General features: G+C 32.7%; 2 protein-coding genes and 1 non-coding gene across 7 annotated transcripts; 2 read left to right on the top strand and 1 right to left on the bottom strand.

Moving 5' to 3' along the window:
* The first annotated feature begins 52 nt into the window (after positions 1-52).
* On the top strand, positions 53-10,420 carry LOC726657 (transcription cofactor vestigial-like protein 4). Of its 4 annotated transcripts, none has more exons than XM_026442331.1 (5): positions 53-248; positions 1,826-2,100; positions 7,763-7,927; positions 8,573-8,776; positions 8,872-10,420. In XM_026442331.1, exons 2-5 carry the CDS (start codon positions 2,043-2,045, stop codon positions 8,949-8,951), a joined length of 507 nt encoding a protein of 168 aa, XP_026298116.1. In that variant the 5' UTR covers positions 53-248; positions 1,826-2,042; the 3' UTR covers positions 8,952-10,420. The 4 variants fall into 4 exon arrangements, with proteins under 4 accessions (XP_026298116.1, XP_026298118.1, XP_026298117.1 ...); XM_026442333.1 differs by lacking the exon at positions 53-248 and adding an exon at positions 253-381; XM_026442332.1 differs by lacking the exon at positions 53-248 and adding an exon at positions 1,412-1,706.
* Positions 10,195-10,294, bottom strand: Mir29b (microRNA 29b). Its single transcript, NR_034291.1, has one exon. It is a non-coding gene; the product is annotated as a microRNA 29b (primary transcript).
* A 42-nt stretch (positions 10,421-10,462) lies between the features above and the next one.
* LOC113218943 lies at positions 10,463-11,414 on the top strand. Of its 2 annotated transcripts, XM_026442335.1 has the most exons (3): positions 10,463-10,600; positions 10,677-10,924; positions 11,094-11,414. In XM_026442335.1, exons 2-3 carry the CDS (start codon positions 10,798-10,800, stop codon positions 11,300-11,302), a joined length of 336 nt encoding a protein of 111 aa, XP_026298120.1. In that variant the 5' UTR covers positions 10,463-10,600; positions 10,677-10,797; the 3' UTR covers positions 11,303-11,414. The 2 variants fall into 2 exon arrangements, with proteins under 2 accessions (XP_026298120.1, XP_026298119.1); XM_026442334.1 differs by having other exon boundaries at positions 10,551-10,924.
* The last annotated feature ends 3,831 nt before the right edge of the window (positions 11,415-15,245 follow it).

Genomic DNA, 15,245 nt, shown 5'->3' with positions numbered 1-15,245 from the left:
ATTTTGCCGATAGAGCGCGTTGTGACGAATGAATGCCTGACATTCCAATGTAATGTTTAAGTAGTGGGGAATCGAGGCTGGCTCTCGTGTGTCAAACAGCCTGTGTTCCGTGTGTGTTCGACCGCATACCATTAGATTTTCCATCGTTTTCAATGAAAATACGTACTGTACATTAGTTCGACGTGTCAGCGGACATTGTGCCGGATGTTTGATTCTATATTCATTGGCTTGTCATAGCAAAACCAACGGTGAGTTATCATGAAAATGGGGGGAGAACCACCTTAAGTTCGATTTACCTCGAGGAATGCGTGACTTGTTCCTTTTTTTCTTCACGCTACGTCGCATTCTTCTATCGATTCCTGCTTCAAAGCGGGTGGAGAGGTGAGGAAGAACGTTTCGTTTGCTTAGTCGGTAAAAAAGTATTAAAATTGTTATCGATCATCTACTTTCTATTAAGAATAATTTAAAAAATTTTTTTATTAGATAATTTCGAAAAATCATTTGTTATTGCCTTAAAATTTTATAATTTATAATTATGCATGTGTTTTTATGTATATATTTGTTGTTACACTATATTAGAATTTGCGTCCGGTGTTTCATTGATTCATCTTTTTCAATGAATTCTATCTATCAAAAGATAAGTATTTACAATTTTTCTGATTTATTAGTAATTGAATAATTATTAATTTTTCAAATTTTTTTGTAATTTATTTCTTAATAATAATTTAAAAGTTAATGCGGAAAAAATGAGAAATAATTAAGAAGATAATAACATTTTAAGAAGGATCATACAAAAATTTGAGAAAATTTTCTGAGATAAGAATAAAGTTTTGAAATTATAAAACTGATTTTTATAACTTTTTATTTGAATTACAATTCAATATTAATTTTTTTCTCAATTTATATATTTCATTAAAAAAAAATTTCAATGTTTATTACTGTTTATGTTAATATTTACTTATTCCTAACAAAAACATAAAAAATGGAATAATTAAAAAAGAAAACTATTTAAAAGGCATTTATGTTATTAGAAATGAAATTATGATGCCGGTTGCATGGAAGTTTGGAAAGGGAGCAGAGGGCACAATACAGGGCAAGAAGAGGAACAATGTAGTAATGGCTTCGAGAGTACTTTCGAAATTTATATATGTTGTTCAAATTTTTACAATATACGAATGCTCATCGTATATTGTGATCAATAATTATCATTGATTATATCTTTAATATATATCCTTTCATCAAAGATTTTAAGTAAATTTTATTTTAGCATACCAAATATTTTTTATCAATTTTTATATTTCATAAAGATATTCGATGATAAAGATCAAAAATACATTTCAAATTTAGAGACCATTATTAATTTAGATAATTAATCAAATATCATATTTAGATAATGTTATGATTTAGATATTGTTTAAAAAAATTTACATTTCGATCTCACAGTATTAAATAATAATGAAGATAAGAACCAATGATTAAACTATTATTGTCCTATACATCAAAACATTATTGTTAATTAGTGACAAATGGAAAAATGAAAAAAATATAAAAAGGAAGAAAAATTTAGATAAAAACAATTCGAAGCCATTACTTCGGCATATTAACAGTGGGAGGAGTGGGATCGAGTGGATACGCGTGGGGACTCGCGAAGCGACGTAGGGTGGGCTATATGCGGGGCTACGGAGGACGCGGGCGGCAGATCTCTGGTGAGGGGTCCGCATTCCACAGACAATGTCACGTTTTTTAATCCTCGTTTTACTTTATTTGTGCTTGCTTCGGTCGCGAGGAAGGTCCCCAAACAGTTAACTTCGACTTCTGTCCCCAGAAAGCAGAGATCCTTGTGACGGTGTTGGGCTCGTCAGCGCTCCATCGCGGGAATTTCAACCCGTGTTGAACACCTGCTGCATCCCTAACGAAAATCTATCTGCCTAAACGTGAATAAGTGAAGTTTGTTGGTTTTTAAATTAAAATTCAAAGGGGTGAAATTGGTGGAATCAAGGATATCTTTTGAGAATTTTGGAATTTTGGAAGGAAGAGAAGAGATGTCTGCCGTTGAGAGCGCCTTGGATGTCCTCTCCAGGGCGGCCACTATGGTGCAAGGTCAGTTTGCCTCGTGACTTATATTTTCAACGGACTTGGAGATTGTTCGTGATTATTGGATGATCAAGGTTCTAGTGGGTTGGGATTAAGCTGGAGTCTATATGGTAGAATATTTTTTAACTTATAATATATATTAGTAATAACAAACTTATTAAAGCCAGTTTCTATTTTAAAATAAGGATTACTTAAGATTGAAAGCATTATAATTGGTGTACAAGCTACAACAAAAAATATAATAATATATTTCAGTAAAATCCATAGCAATAAAAAAATTAATTTAGTACACTTTGAATTGCTCAGATTTTTATAAAATATAAAATATAAAAGTACAAAAATATAAGTCATAAAATAAAAATTATAAAAGTAAAATTAAAATTACAAGAAATGAAACAAGAACATAAATTGTATTATTGATTATGTTTTTTATGGTACCCTATAAGAGAAGTTATATCAATTTCTATTTTCTTATTTTACAGAAAAAGTAGGAAATCATAATTAATTCTTAAATTCTATTTCTATAAAATCTAAAACCAAATTGTTTGCAGATATCTAGTTTACCATATATATATATATATATATACATATATATATGCTCCAAAGTTTCAACTAAAAACAATCCACTTTTCTTCCTAAAAATTCCTGAATCCACGAAGACGATAAAAAAATCGCATTTCCATGACTAATTGAAAAACATAAATTACGGTCTGTCGATTGATGAAATTTATCCAATAGGATTGTTCGTGATTTATGTAAGAAGAGAGGCTAATACGAGCACGCATTCCTGTGAAATGCCAATTTCGCGTCGAATTAGATAACATTGTGCGGCGTTTATTTTAGATTCGTCGCGTTTGCAGCTTCTCTGACGAGTTTCTTAGTAAAAGCCTCAAATGAATTTTCTGTGACGTTTAATTTCAATTAAAAAATCTTCATTCTACACAATTTAACATATTCGAAAATAATGATTGAATTGAACTTTGTGTCGAAGAGAATCAATCTAGTATTCTGTATTTTAAAGTTGTTATGAAATATTTGTTAGATATTTGTATGCTATTTTGACAATATTATAATGCGTAATTGAACGTAAACAATCATTTTTTTCACATTCGAATTGTTGAATCATTATATTGCTATAATGAAGTTCATTTTAGTATTTTATTAACAAAGAATCGATAAATTTAATTATTTCTTATATTTTAGGTAATTTAAGTTATGCGAAAAGAGGAAGTGGAAGTACGAAGCTACGTTTCTTAACGGAAATTGAGTCCGAAATTTTCTTTCTTATTTCACTTCAAAGATTTACAAATATTTACAATATTTCAAAATAAGGCAAAAAGGAATATTTACAATATTTCATAAGAAGGCGAAAAGAAATAATGATTATTTAATTAAAAATTGAAATCAATTTCTTATTTCTATCTTTTGTAAAAAGAATTATTTGAGAATTGTAAATTTTATATTATTTATAATATAAATCAAATGGAATTGATTTAAATGACACAGTGAAAAATTTGAATGGTCGGAAAAAATTATAGCTGTAAAGTATGACGTATTAGAGAAAAGGTTCCACTTTCGAGGGTAATTGGGAGCATGACAACGCATCCGCGACGATGATTTTCATAAATCATCGGATTGCTATTGGAGCGAACAGTGGAGCGTAACAAGCTCCGATTCTCGGGAGTGTGACTGGTTCCTCTTGTATGTGGTTTGTTGTGATGGAATGCCGTGCCTCGAACCTGTTCCGAATACCAGACGTAGTTACGTCTACTTGCGAATGATGGCGCGTTCTGTGACTTTCTCGAGAGCCAAAAATACGTTTTCCCAGTCGGTTTCACTTAGTTATCGACATAGCCTTAATATTTCATTGCAATATCACAGGGTAAATAGTTTGATTAACTTAATTTTTTAATGTAGTTACAAATATTGAAAAGAATTGTAGATTCAAAATATTTATTTTGAATGCGATTGAAAAAGAGATTTAAACATGTATGTAATCTAAAGCATAAAAATTTCGATACTTTCAAAATTTTAAAGAATGGGAAAAAAAATCATTATTTTAAAAAAAAAGGGAGTATTATTTAAATTCTATATCAATTCTATATCAAAAAATGGAATGTACATATTTTAATCTACATTTAAAAATATTGAGTTTCAATATGTGTGATATCACAGATTTCTTTTTAATTCAGCAGATTCCATAAGGTGTGAATTACGCTCGTCTTGCAGGAATATCGAATGTATATTTCAATTAAATTCAGTTTTTGAAGCATGAGGAAGAAATATAGGGATGTGTGTTTGAAATGTGCTGAAATATTCGATGAATGTACACCCACAAAGCCGCAATTCGCATATATACAACGTCTGATAACCATACGCGATTACCTGGTTGCGTTGCTATTAAAATGCCCGGCATTCCTGTTCGATGCCTCACGATTCCTCGAGGATAACTTGCCACCTTGATCTTGCTTAGGAATTACGTGGTTACAATAATATAGAATCTTATAGGTTGATCTTCAAATAGATAGATTTTCTTAAATATTATTTATTTATTATCGTTAATTTTATTTTTTATTTTCTTATCAAAGGATATAAAATATTTTTCAAAAACGATATTATTATTATTCTTAATAATAATAATAATGATGATACGATTTAATTGAAATTACTTGGGAGTTCTGATTTCTCTTAACATTTGAATTATGATTCTTCTTTTTCATTTTTATTACAATTTTTTTTTTTATTAAATTTAAAAAAATAATAATTTTTATAGATAGATATATAAAATCTGTAAAATAATTCTTATGAATAGATATTTTTCTATCATTTTTATTTTATTTTATTATTATTATCATCGAATATATTATCAAGCTTTTCCAATCTTCTTTAACAGGTATTTCATTAATATACAATGATCATTATAAACAAAAAATGAATATGTATTTTGTTTTAAAAATTAAAAGAATGTATTCAAGGTATATAAAAATTCTTCAGACGATGTGATAGTATTTGAATTCGAATATATATATATATATATATACTTTCTGTAGAATTGGAAAGAATCTGAGGATTCTTATCAGGTGAATTTTTTACGCGAGCGTGACAGCGTGGACGTAGTGTGCACGTGTACTGAACGCCATGTGCATCGATCGCTTACTTACCTGCCACAGAAAAAAAAGAAAAAGAGGAAGAAGATAGAAGAAAGAAACGAATTAGTTGGCCGAAGATGCTTATATCCCCTATACACTCACACTGTTGGAGTCAAACAGTAATGGGTTTGAATCGTTTTATAGCTACAACAAGAATTGCATATTGTTCAAATATAGAAATATTAAATTATAATTATAATTTTCTTAATCTTCAAATATCATAATATCAACTCTCGTAGCATTTCTAATCTAAGATTATTATTTTTTAATTTGAATTTTGAAGGATTCTTATTTAAAGATTTTCAAATAATCCTGTCTTCAAGCCAATGCTAATATCGGAATTCTATATAACAGAAGAATAAATCTCGTCAGAAAATTTCGAAAAGTAGCAATTTATATTCACATATATTTTGATCAAATTTGTTCAAGGATTATTGATAAAATCAAGCCATCACTATATCAAAGCGTGCAGACCGTATGCATGTGTAAAAGGCAAGCTTCACCAACTGTATGTGGAGGGGGCAGACGACGGGACGAGGCGGATGAATGAATGAATCTTAAGACAGTCGTGTAAGAGGGGCATTCACGAATCCACGTATCTTTGACTCTGTCTATTTTTCCAGAAACCTCGTATCCAATGTCCTAAGCTATCTTATATCCTTCAACGTGCTAATTTTAACAATCTGGTGATCATTCAACATAGGATTATAGTTCTAAAAGCCAATGATCTTGGTTTCTTGTCGATTACCAGTCGAATTCATCGATAGATCGCGTCTTACCGCTTTCTTCGAGTTCTCCTCGCGGCAACCAGGACATCATGGAAGCTGCTTTCTTCGGTGAAAAGAAGATTCTTCCGTGAAAAGGATATTTCACATATTTTCTTCTCTGAAGTTGATTTTATGAAAAAAAGAAAAAGTTCGATAGAAAAAAGTGGATTAATCTGTGTATTTTTAATAATTTAACGAGAACTAACCAATGGCTCTGTAGTGTTCTCTTATCCTTGAAATTATCTTTATCATTTTATTAAGAAATAAGAGAGAGAAAAATCATTGATTTATGATTATTCGTGGTGATATTATAAGTTGAGTTCATGACATCTGAGGATTTTAAGAAACATGGAAATTTCGTCGAGGAGAAGGTGCCTCTGGCAGCCGTGGCTTACTACAGAGAACTTTCAAACGAGATATAAATCCAGAGGTACGTGAGGAAATGTTTTTGACTGATTATAAAAAATCTGAAATTCTTCAATAGTTTCGCTGGATAATCTTTATATGAATATTGAATGATTTTAAATTTTGAAGAGATTTAAACATATCTACATTTAATATTTAAATCTTAAAGAAATGAAGATGAATTATAAATTAGATAAATTTCAAAATAAAGTGATAGATTAATTTTTATTATCATATTGTGTATCAATTGTGTAATGTAATTTTCAAAACATTGTTAAATTAATTTTACACTGAAATATTATTAACTCAGTTTCCATCCAATGTTTTAGAATCCACGACTCTGGTACCTTTTATAAATAACCGAATTTGATGAAAGTATGGTAGCAGCCAGTGAATTAATTGAACGGAACCATGTCAGCTTCGTCCACGCGTTCGGTCCATTCATCTTTTTCCCGGGCGCTGGTTCATCCTTCGCCTTTAAACCAGTTTGACCGTCTTCCTGACGATCCTCTCACGGCTATTAGGTACTTCCTGCCCCATCCTGGGAACCAGACTCGTTTCTCTACTCACCCTTCGCGCTTTTCTCTTCTCCCACCTCATTTTTTTTATTCTTTACGCACTCCTCCGCATATTTCTCGATCAAGGGGTTGCTAGATCGGTTTCCAATTTTATCACAGGGAATAATAATACATGAACCATGATGTTTTATAAATAAAATTAAATACTTTGTTGCTCAAGGTTCGAGAACAGAGATTTGCATTTATTTTGTAATGGATTTAAGATAGTTTATGATGAAATTCGATATGTATTCAGAGAGATTCAAGAAGGAAGTCTGAAATTTAGGGGATGGCTTAGGGGAAACCCGGACCTTTAATTTTTTTCTCCGAGCTATTACACACTTTTTTGTTGCACATGCAAAAATTAATTAAAATCAAATATCAAATATCTGCATGCAATTTAGGTATTAAAGTAAAAGAAATTAAAATTAAAATGTATAATCTATTATATTTATTTATAGGTTCTCTTTTAAAATGTTTTAAAAAATACAATTCCAAATTTATTTATCTTTCAAGAGTATCATTTTCTATTATTCTTACTCCATATCTTCATAACCATTTTAAAATTTTGAAATAAATATCTTTTTATAAAAAGAATCTCAAATAATTAATCAAATTTTAATATCAAAAACATAATGTTCACACTTTACAAGCTTATCTTAAAATGATTAAAACTTTCAAAAATTAAAAGGAAAAAAAAGAAAAAATAAAAAATGTTAAGAAAGACTTTCAATATCAATATCAAATAGAATGTAAAAGAATTTCATGCAAAAGCTTTTTTATTGCATAGAGGAGAGGCCAAAGACGACGAATCTCCACCGGAAACCAAGTAGCGCGTGGCGCAAAGAGCGTAGGAGGGATCCAATTCAAAGTGAAGCCCTAGACATGTCTGCGGCCCGAGTCCATCATCATCACAGCAGGCCCAGCGTGATTGTGCCTACCACACCGCAACCTGGTAAGCTTCTGGTTGCTGGTTCCTAGTGTTCCACGCGAATTCGTTAGGCAAGAGGCTGGCTACCGTTGTTCTTGGCCTCGCAGGGGGCAGCCAAGAAGGGCTATTGTCTGGCGCGTATGGGGTGACTACGTGCTTTGACAATGTGGCGTGATGCACGTCGCGCAGATGCTTGGCTGTTGAATAGAGGAATACACGATTCACATCGGCTGTTAGCTGAAATTCCTCTGTGCAAAACTGTGAAAGAGAAAAACAAGCCAATTCAACATTTCTTTAAATTAAAATAAATTTGAAATTAAAGATATGAAGAAATAGTTTGGAAAATATTTTAGATAGATTTAAAAATAAAAATATTTTTATAATTTATAATTAAATCTAAATTTAAACTTTGTAATTCTATTTCATTATTTTTGATTAATTTTTAGTAATATATATATATATATATATATATATATATATATATATATAATAGTAAAGTAATTATAAAATAATTATATATTTGTTTAAAAGAAATATTTTACAGAATGATCATTAATATTTTCAATATTAGGAATAATGTCGTTTATCAATTGTTCTTCTTTGAAATATTTTATATTATAATTTACAAAAAATTGTTTCAATTGAATAATAAAAAATTATTATTATCAGGAACAACCATTGAAGACACGGCAGTGACGCCCACCCCATCGTTGACGCCGTCGGCAGCAGCAGGAGGCCAAAGAACTGGGATCAGAGTCGTAGGTGGTGTGAGTGATCCTGCAATAGACGAGCATTTCAAACGATCCTTAGGTCTGGAAGAGTACGCTGCAGTTTTCAACGCCACCTCTACGGATAAAGAAGCTGGTCTCAGTGGTACATTATTATTAAGAAATATTTCTTTATGGAAAAGAATTATTGTTTTATTTAAAAAAAAAAATTATATTTTTAAAATAAATTTCCATTTTTAGTGGATGATCATTTTGCAAAAGCTCTTGGAGAAACTTGGACGAGGCTACAAGCCACTAGCAGAAACAAGGACTCGATCTAACTGCTGGACAGTTAACCAAAAGTCCGTTTATTATTATTGCGTCGTTGCCGTTTTTTTTCATTGTGACATCTAATATGAGAAAATTTCATCACTTGTTTAATTAAACCCACAAAGCAATATGAAATTGCTATTAATATTTGTGGAAGACACATAAGTGGGAGCAAGCAACGAACTCTTTATTATTAATATTATTATCATTACTATTATTATTTGGTTCGCATGGGACGCAGACGCAGACCTAAGTGTCCTTCAACTATCACAGATACTCTTAGGTGTTATCGACGATATATCGTGACCTGTGCACGCGATTTTTTTAACTCCTTGCGACAATTGTATTCGAAATATTGTATATATAGACGCGTATTCTTTTAATCATGCCATCATCGTGGCCCTAGAGGTCTCAAATTATTTATTATACGATGTACCATACTGCCTCGCTAAATAGTAGATCTGTTCATTCTTTCTATCTTCTTTTTTGCTGTGATATTAAAAAAAAATTGATATATTTATATATCTGTACCAATATCCTAATATTTTGAGTTTTTTATTTTATTTTGATAACGTAATAAAAGAAAAAAATTAATTGTTCACTCTTTAATGAAAAATTTATATATATTGATTAAAGTAACACAGGAAGAATCGTGAACAGAAGCATTTTATTTTTTTTAACTTTCAGACTAGAAATGGAAAATATTGGAATATCAAATTTAATCTATAATTTAATTATAGATCAATATAGAATTCAAATTACCGCAGCTATTGGAAGAAAGATTATGATGAACGGAGCGACTTGTTTGTAATTAATTATTATAATTCGTTTAAACGTATTACATATATGTATATATGTATTACGTATATAAATATATATATTGTATATATTATATATTGTATATTACAATACATATATATAGTTAATACGTAATTATAGAAAACCGAGAATCTTTATAAAGAATGTAAAGGATATATAATAAGCGCGAAACCGTATGAACTGATCGTTGCACAAACTTGTAACACGTGTTCACTTCGTGTGTATCTATATATATATAATATTATAATGATATATATATATAACAATATTATAGTATATATATATTTATACACGTCATATTAAAGAGAAGAGAAGAAAAGAATGAAAGAGGATACATAACAAGATTATTGATAATATTTTTAATACCAATTTCGCCGTTGAAGATCCGTATCCTTCCTTCCTCAGTAGATTCCCAATGGTTGATGATGAAGATTGCTAAGAAGAGTAGTACTGATTTCAAATGGTGCTAGGAGATTTAGCACAAACCCCAGCACGCATAGAAGTCAGTACCTCTATCTTCTTATTGTCTTTAAATACTCTTCACTTCTTTTTATCTTCAAATCCTTGACTTTCAATATTTTCTAAGATTAAACGTTGTCATTCACAATTCTTAATTAATGTAAAATTGAGATAAATGATTACACTTCAAGTAGAAGATCAAGAAGATTAATTTCTTTCAGAGCCGCACTTTCTTTGAACTAAGAAACTTATAGAAGTTTTATATCCTCCACTGACGAGGGAAAACTATTAAAACTGAATGAAGAAGACATCACTTTTCAAGACAAAAATATCCACTTGAAAATATTCCTACTCCAACTTCCATTTGTACAAAATCGATCAAGTAAAAACTCCACTTTTATCCAACAATTAATATCATATTAATCAACAATTCCACTCCACAAATGTATTTCTTCTAGTTCCAGTAGAAACATAACGTACTCTTCCTTCAGAAAAGTATTTCCTGCTCGAGTTCTTCGTTCAAAATGTTTGAAGAAGTTGGAAGTTCTGGTGACACTTTTTTTGGACACAACGAGAAGAATGATGGGAAGAAAGAGTGAGGCTTTATGTGTCGTAGGTGGGCCCAGACCTAACCCAGACTGTCCCAAGAGCGCTCGGATGGCTTCCTATATGCAGGCAGCCTGTTCACTTGCCGTAAAGCAAAATGGTAACTTAATATTAGACTTGAATATAAGTACGGTAATCCCACACCAGAGTCCAAAGTAAGCCTACACCTACTCGGCCGGCCATCCCTGGACCTCAGTTCCCCCTTACGAACGCCCTCGAGCGTAATAATACGACGGGATACTAGATATCGGTACTCTCTGTGCTTCTAGGTGCAAATTGCGACCACCTATGCATCGTCGTCCCTGTTTCTCCATTTCCAGCCTGTACCTGCGTCTCTCTTCCTGTCAGCAAGCTCCTTCTAGCCTGTCGTTCGAGAAGACGACTCTGTTCTCTTACTCTGGTCAGACTTACTGAAAAGGCGACTACGTTGGATTATAACATCTATTTAAGTGGATCTTTAGCATTAAGATGGTTTTAAATTTAGGATATCTATTTGTTAAGAGATTGGTGGAAATGAAGAAATGTGCAATCTAATTGAATTTTGAAAGAATGTTCTTTTAATTCTCTTAATGAAGATGGATGCTTAGCTAGTTCAAGTTGTTATAATTTTATATTTTCAATATATCCTGCAATGTATATGCAAAGAATAATGGTAAGGCTAGGATATTTGCCTAATTTTGAAGTATCCAAGTGATGAATCTAGGGATAAAAACAAATAATAGGTAAATTTATTTAGAAAGAAACTTGCTTCTTTCTACGTTCTTTCTCTCTTATTAATGATATATAACATCCGTGACGCGGAATTGCAGAAATACGATCCCGTTTTTCAATGTTTTTTTCAGACAAATGCCGCTGTGAGCGCTCCCCGAAGTGCGACGACCTTCGCGCTGCGAAGAACTAGGATAAACCAGTGGTCTACGTATATCTCTTTGGACGTAGAGTAAGCTAATCCGGTTGCGGATCATGTTTGCAGCCCCTTTAAATGATACTGATACGCCTTAGTCGCGAGAGTCGCATGTTCCGAGATCCAGACAGTTTCTTCATCTGTTTATTCAGGAATTCTGATCGGACGAGTTTACAACAATTTATCTAATTATGCTTCAAACAAATTCATTTAAGTTGATGAAAAGATTTTCAATTCTATAATAAAAGAATATTACCTTCTTCAATGGTAAGCCTTTTAATTTTATTATCATTATTATTTGTTTGTGCCATGACACATTGTGTGTGCAGGTTAGTTTTTAATAATTAATATAATTTATAATTAAAGATTTTGAACGAGATGCGATAACTATTATACTTTTGGGAAATTTTGAGAATTAATCAAGGATAAGTCTCCGAGGATAAAATGTAATTGAAAATAGGCCATTAAACCTCGGGCAGATGCTCGTCGAAGTTATTTCCCCGTGCGCGCAGGTGTTTCTACGATTGTCCCTAGTAGTTCTACCCTCCTATTAGACATGAAACACATTCCCCAGCACTGACTTTGTGATTCCATCCTTGTTAAATGCTACAATTTCTCTCGGATATTATTTGGGAAAGGAAAATTACGAAGTTAAAATTATTAAATATTCTAAAAATATTTCTTTCTGAAATTGAAAGTTTTTAATAATATTTGGATTTTATTCTTAACAATAATAAATCGTCAAAAAATTCGGAAGATGATTTCTTTTATACCGAAAAATATTTTAAATATAAATAAAAAATTATTCGATGATAAAAATTAGGGAAAAAAAAAATTTATTGTTTATTTTTGTATTGTAACAAATAAGATATATGATCTTTTAAAAGACACTTTATATTTTATAAGTAGAAAAGTGAATCGAATTCGTAATGCGCGCCGTTGTGTGCGCAACGATTCTTCGACGGATGGATCAACAGTCACCCCGTACAGATGGTCTCCCTCCGTAGAAAGAGGCTCTACCATTACGCTCTAGCCGAGATAGGTATCGATTCAAATTTCTATCTCGTCCTCGATCGAATCGCGTTCCAAAAATTTTCCTTATACCGTTCATTTTAATTAACGTTAAAATTAATTAAAATTATTGCAATTTTCTTTTCTTTTCTTTTTTTTTTCAGGAGAAGAGGCGTGGTACAGTATGTAGTTTGATCTTATAATAGAATCGATAGTAGATCGACTAACTTTTCTATTCGGTTCGTGGCATATTACTGTTTGTTTATTTTAAGTCCCAGGCGTATCTTGTTTCGGAACCAGACCCAGCTGACCGCAGCCTGGCATCGTTTTCTCGTTTTATTCTCTTGCGTTACGCATCGACCTGGTGTCGGTGGTGCGAATTAAGCGAGAAAAATCGACGCCGTGAAGCGGATGCACGCAATTTCCAGAACGATCGATTCGGTTTTTTGGAATAACGATTATTAATCCGACTGATATTCCAGGCAATTAAATTTGTGTATTTTTATGCAATTCTATCCATTCTTTTTAGCAGTTCGTGGTAGAAATTTGGAGGGATTTGAATCTTTTAATACACGAGAATTTTTTTAATTTATAGAAAGAATTAAGGATCCGAAAAAGAAATTTGATAAAATTGTTTTAACCGAAATGAAGAATTTTTGAAGTTAAATCTTTAGCAACAGGTAAGATTAAAAATAATTAACGTTATAATTACGAAATTAATGGAATTAATGAGTGATGTTGATGGTCAATGACTTTAAAATAACGAATAATAATAATAATAGTTTTAGACGCGCCAAGAAACCACGCTGCTAGCCTTGCATCGAAATCCCCAAGCCACCCCAACGCGAAGAAAGAAGCGATGCAGTCGCATATTCCGCTCACGGATTTCTTTTTCTATATCAAACTTTACGTATATAAAAGATATAAATTCGAAAAGTTAAAACTGAATTGAAAATAAAATTCGGATTAAAGAAAATTAATTTACCAGAAGTAAATTATCATTCTCATTAAACCGAATATCAATTTTGTATATTTATTATTAATTTAGAAACTTTTTCAATATAAAAATAAGATAAAAATTTCTCATAAAACAAATATATATATATATACAAAGATTATCAAATATCGTATTGATTTGAAATTAGAGAAAAAAAATCATTGGTCCATCATTATGAAACGAATCAAAAAGCCGCATATCGTATCATCCGTCGATTTCGATAAATTTAAAAATCTCTTTACCTGTTACCAAAATTATTGATATCCCACAGGATGTCCTTCCTGTCAATGATGCCTTACAAGAACGACGCAAAAATTGACATCATCCCACCGCTTCTCTAACATAGGCAGTCACCACTATAAACACCGGTACACTGATGATATATACCTCGATCCTCCTCGGATGTATCGATACATCAGTTCTCAAAATCGAAATCACAAACGCGGGGGATCATCGGCGATCGCGCACTGGAGTTAGCATCTTAGCGAGTCGACGCCGACGCATTCGATGAAAACCCTCACTACCCCTCCCCTCCCCTCCTCCCGCCTCTCTCCCCCCGACTGTGTTACAACTGTTCGCATAGATCCCGGAAATGTCATAAGGAGAAAAAGAAACTGCAGAGCGAAAATACAAAGAGGCAAAAAATGGAAATAAATTGATGAAGGCACGGGAAGACACGGGAAGAATTGCGACGAGGAGGAGAGCCATGAAGGTTCGCAACGAGCATGGGACTCTGGACACGACTGATCGAGTGACCGAGGGGGTAGCATTGTAAGAATACCCCTCCTCGTGCGCTTGTATAGAATTACGTGTGTTGATCGCGCATACAGCTCTCTCTCCGTCCCCTTAGTTCGCGGCAAAAGGGAGCACGAAGGGAGAAGAGTGGCTCTCCGTTCTCCCTTCCCCTCTATTGCCTCTCCTACAGCCTTTCACCAGTACGTATATATATATATATACCCACCCCTGCGTACCCCTGCCCCTTGGACCCCCTTCGAGGCGTCCTCTCTCGCGTGCGTGAATCATGCATATCGATTTTCTTTCGTTAGTACGTCGTTCGGTAGTCGTTGCCCGGCCTGTGTACGCCTCTGACGATGTACTTCCCCTCTGCTTTCGCGCGGAGAGAGAGCCCGGGGGCCGACCGCTGCTGGAACCCCTTCTGAAAATGCGCTAGTCCCGCCACCGCCGATTCTTTTTGCCACAATGGGTAGAGTAGGTACTACGTTTTTTAGCGGTCTCGAGATCGAAGCCATGATCTGGATAAAGGTTTCCGGGATTGGAAATTGGAAGAGGATAAGATTTAGAGGGGGGGAGGGGATAAGAAGTTCCTTCGACCTTCCTCCAAAGAAATAATCTGTAACAAAAGTAGGAGGAAGATTCTTAGAAATGAGTAAATAGTAAATGAATAAATGAACAACAGGTCATCTATATAAAATTGCTATATAAAGGAGAAAGAAGGTGTAAAAAAGGAGAGAGGAACATTTATTGAGAGGAAGGAATTAATTTTTAAGA

Source organism: Apis mellifera, linkage group LG8, assembly GCF_003254395.2.
Source record: "Apis mellifera strain DH4 linkage group LG8, Amel_HAv3.1, whole genome shotgun sequence".
NCBI classification, from domain to species: domain Eukaryota; kingdom Metazoa; phylum Arthropoda; class Insecta; order Hymenoptera; family Apidae; genus Apis; species Apis mellifera.
This window is presented reverse-complemented; position numbering and strand designations above follow the sequence as displayed.

What these genes read in the sequence shown, in the direction of transcription:
- LOC113218943 (XM_026442335.1), top strand. Translation starts at nt 10,798, where the DNA reads ATGATGGGAAGAAAGAGTGAGGCTTTATGTGTCGTAGGTGGGCCCAGA. An exon ending in ACTTGCCGTAAAGCAAAATG is followed by an intron (nt 10,925 to 11,093) that starts GTAACTTAATAT and finishes CTGTGCTTCTAG; the next exon opens with GTGCAAATTGCGACCACCTA.
- LOC726657 (XM_016913501.2), top strand. Translation starts at nt 6,359, where the DNA reads ATGGAAATTTCGTCGAGGAGAAGGTGCCTCTGGCAGCCGTGGCTTACT. An exon ending in AACGAGATATAAATCCAGAG is followed by an intron (nt 6,441 to 7,762) that starts GTACGTGAGGAA and finishes TTTATTGCATAG; the next exon opens with AGGAGAGGCCAAAGACGACG. An exon ending in TAAAGAAGCTGGTCTCAGTG is followed by an intron (nt 8,777 to 8,871) that starts GTACATTATTAT and finishes TTCCATTTTTAG; the next exon opens with TGGATGATCATTTTGCAAAA.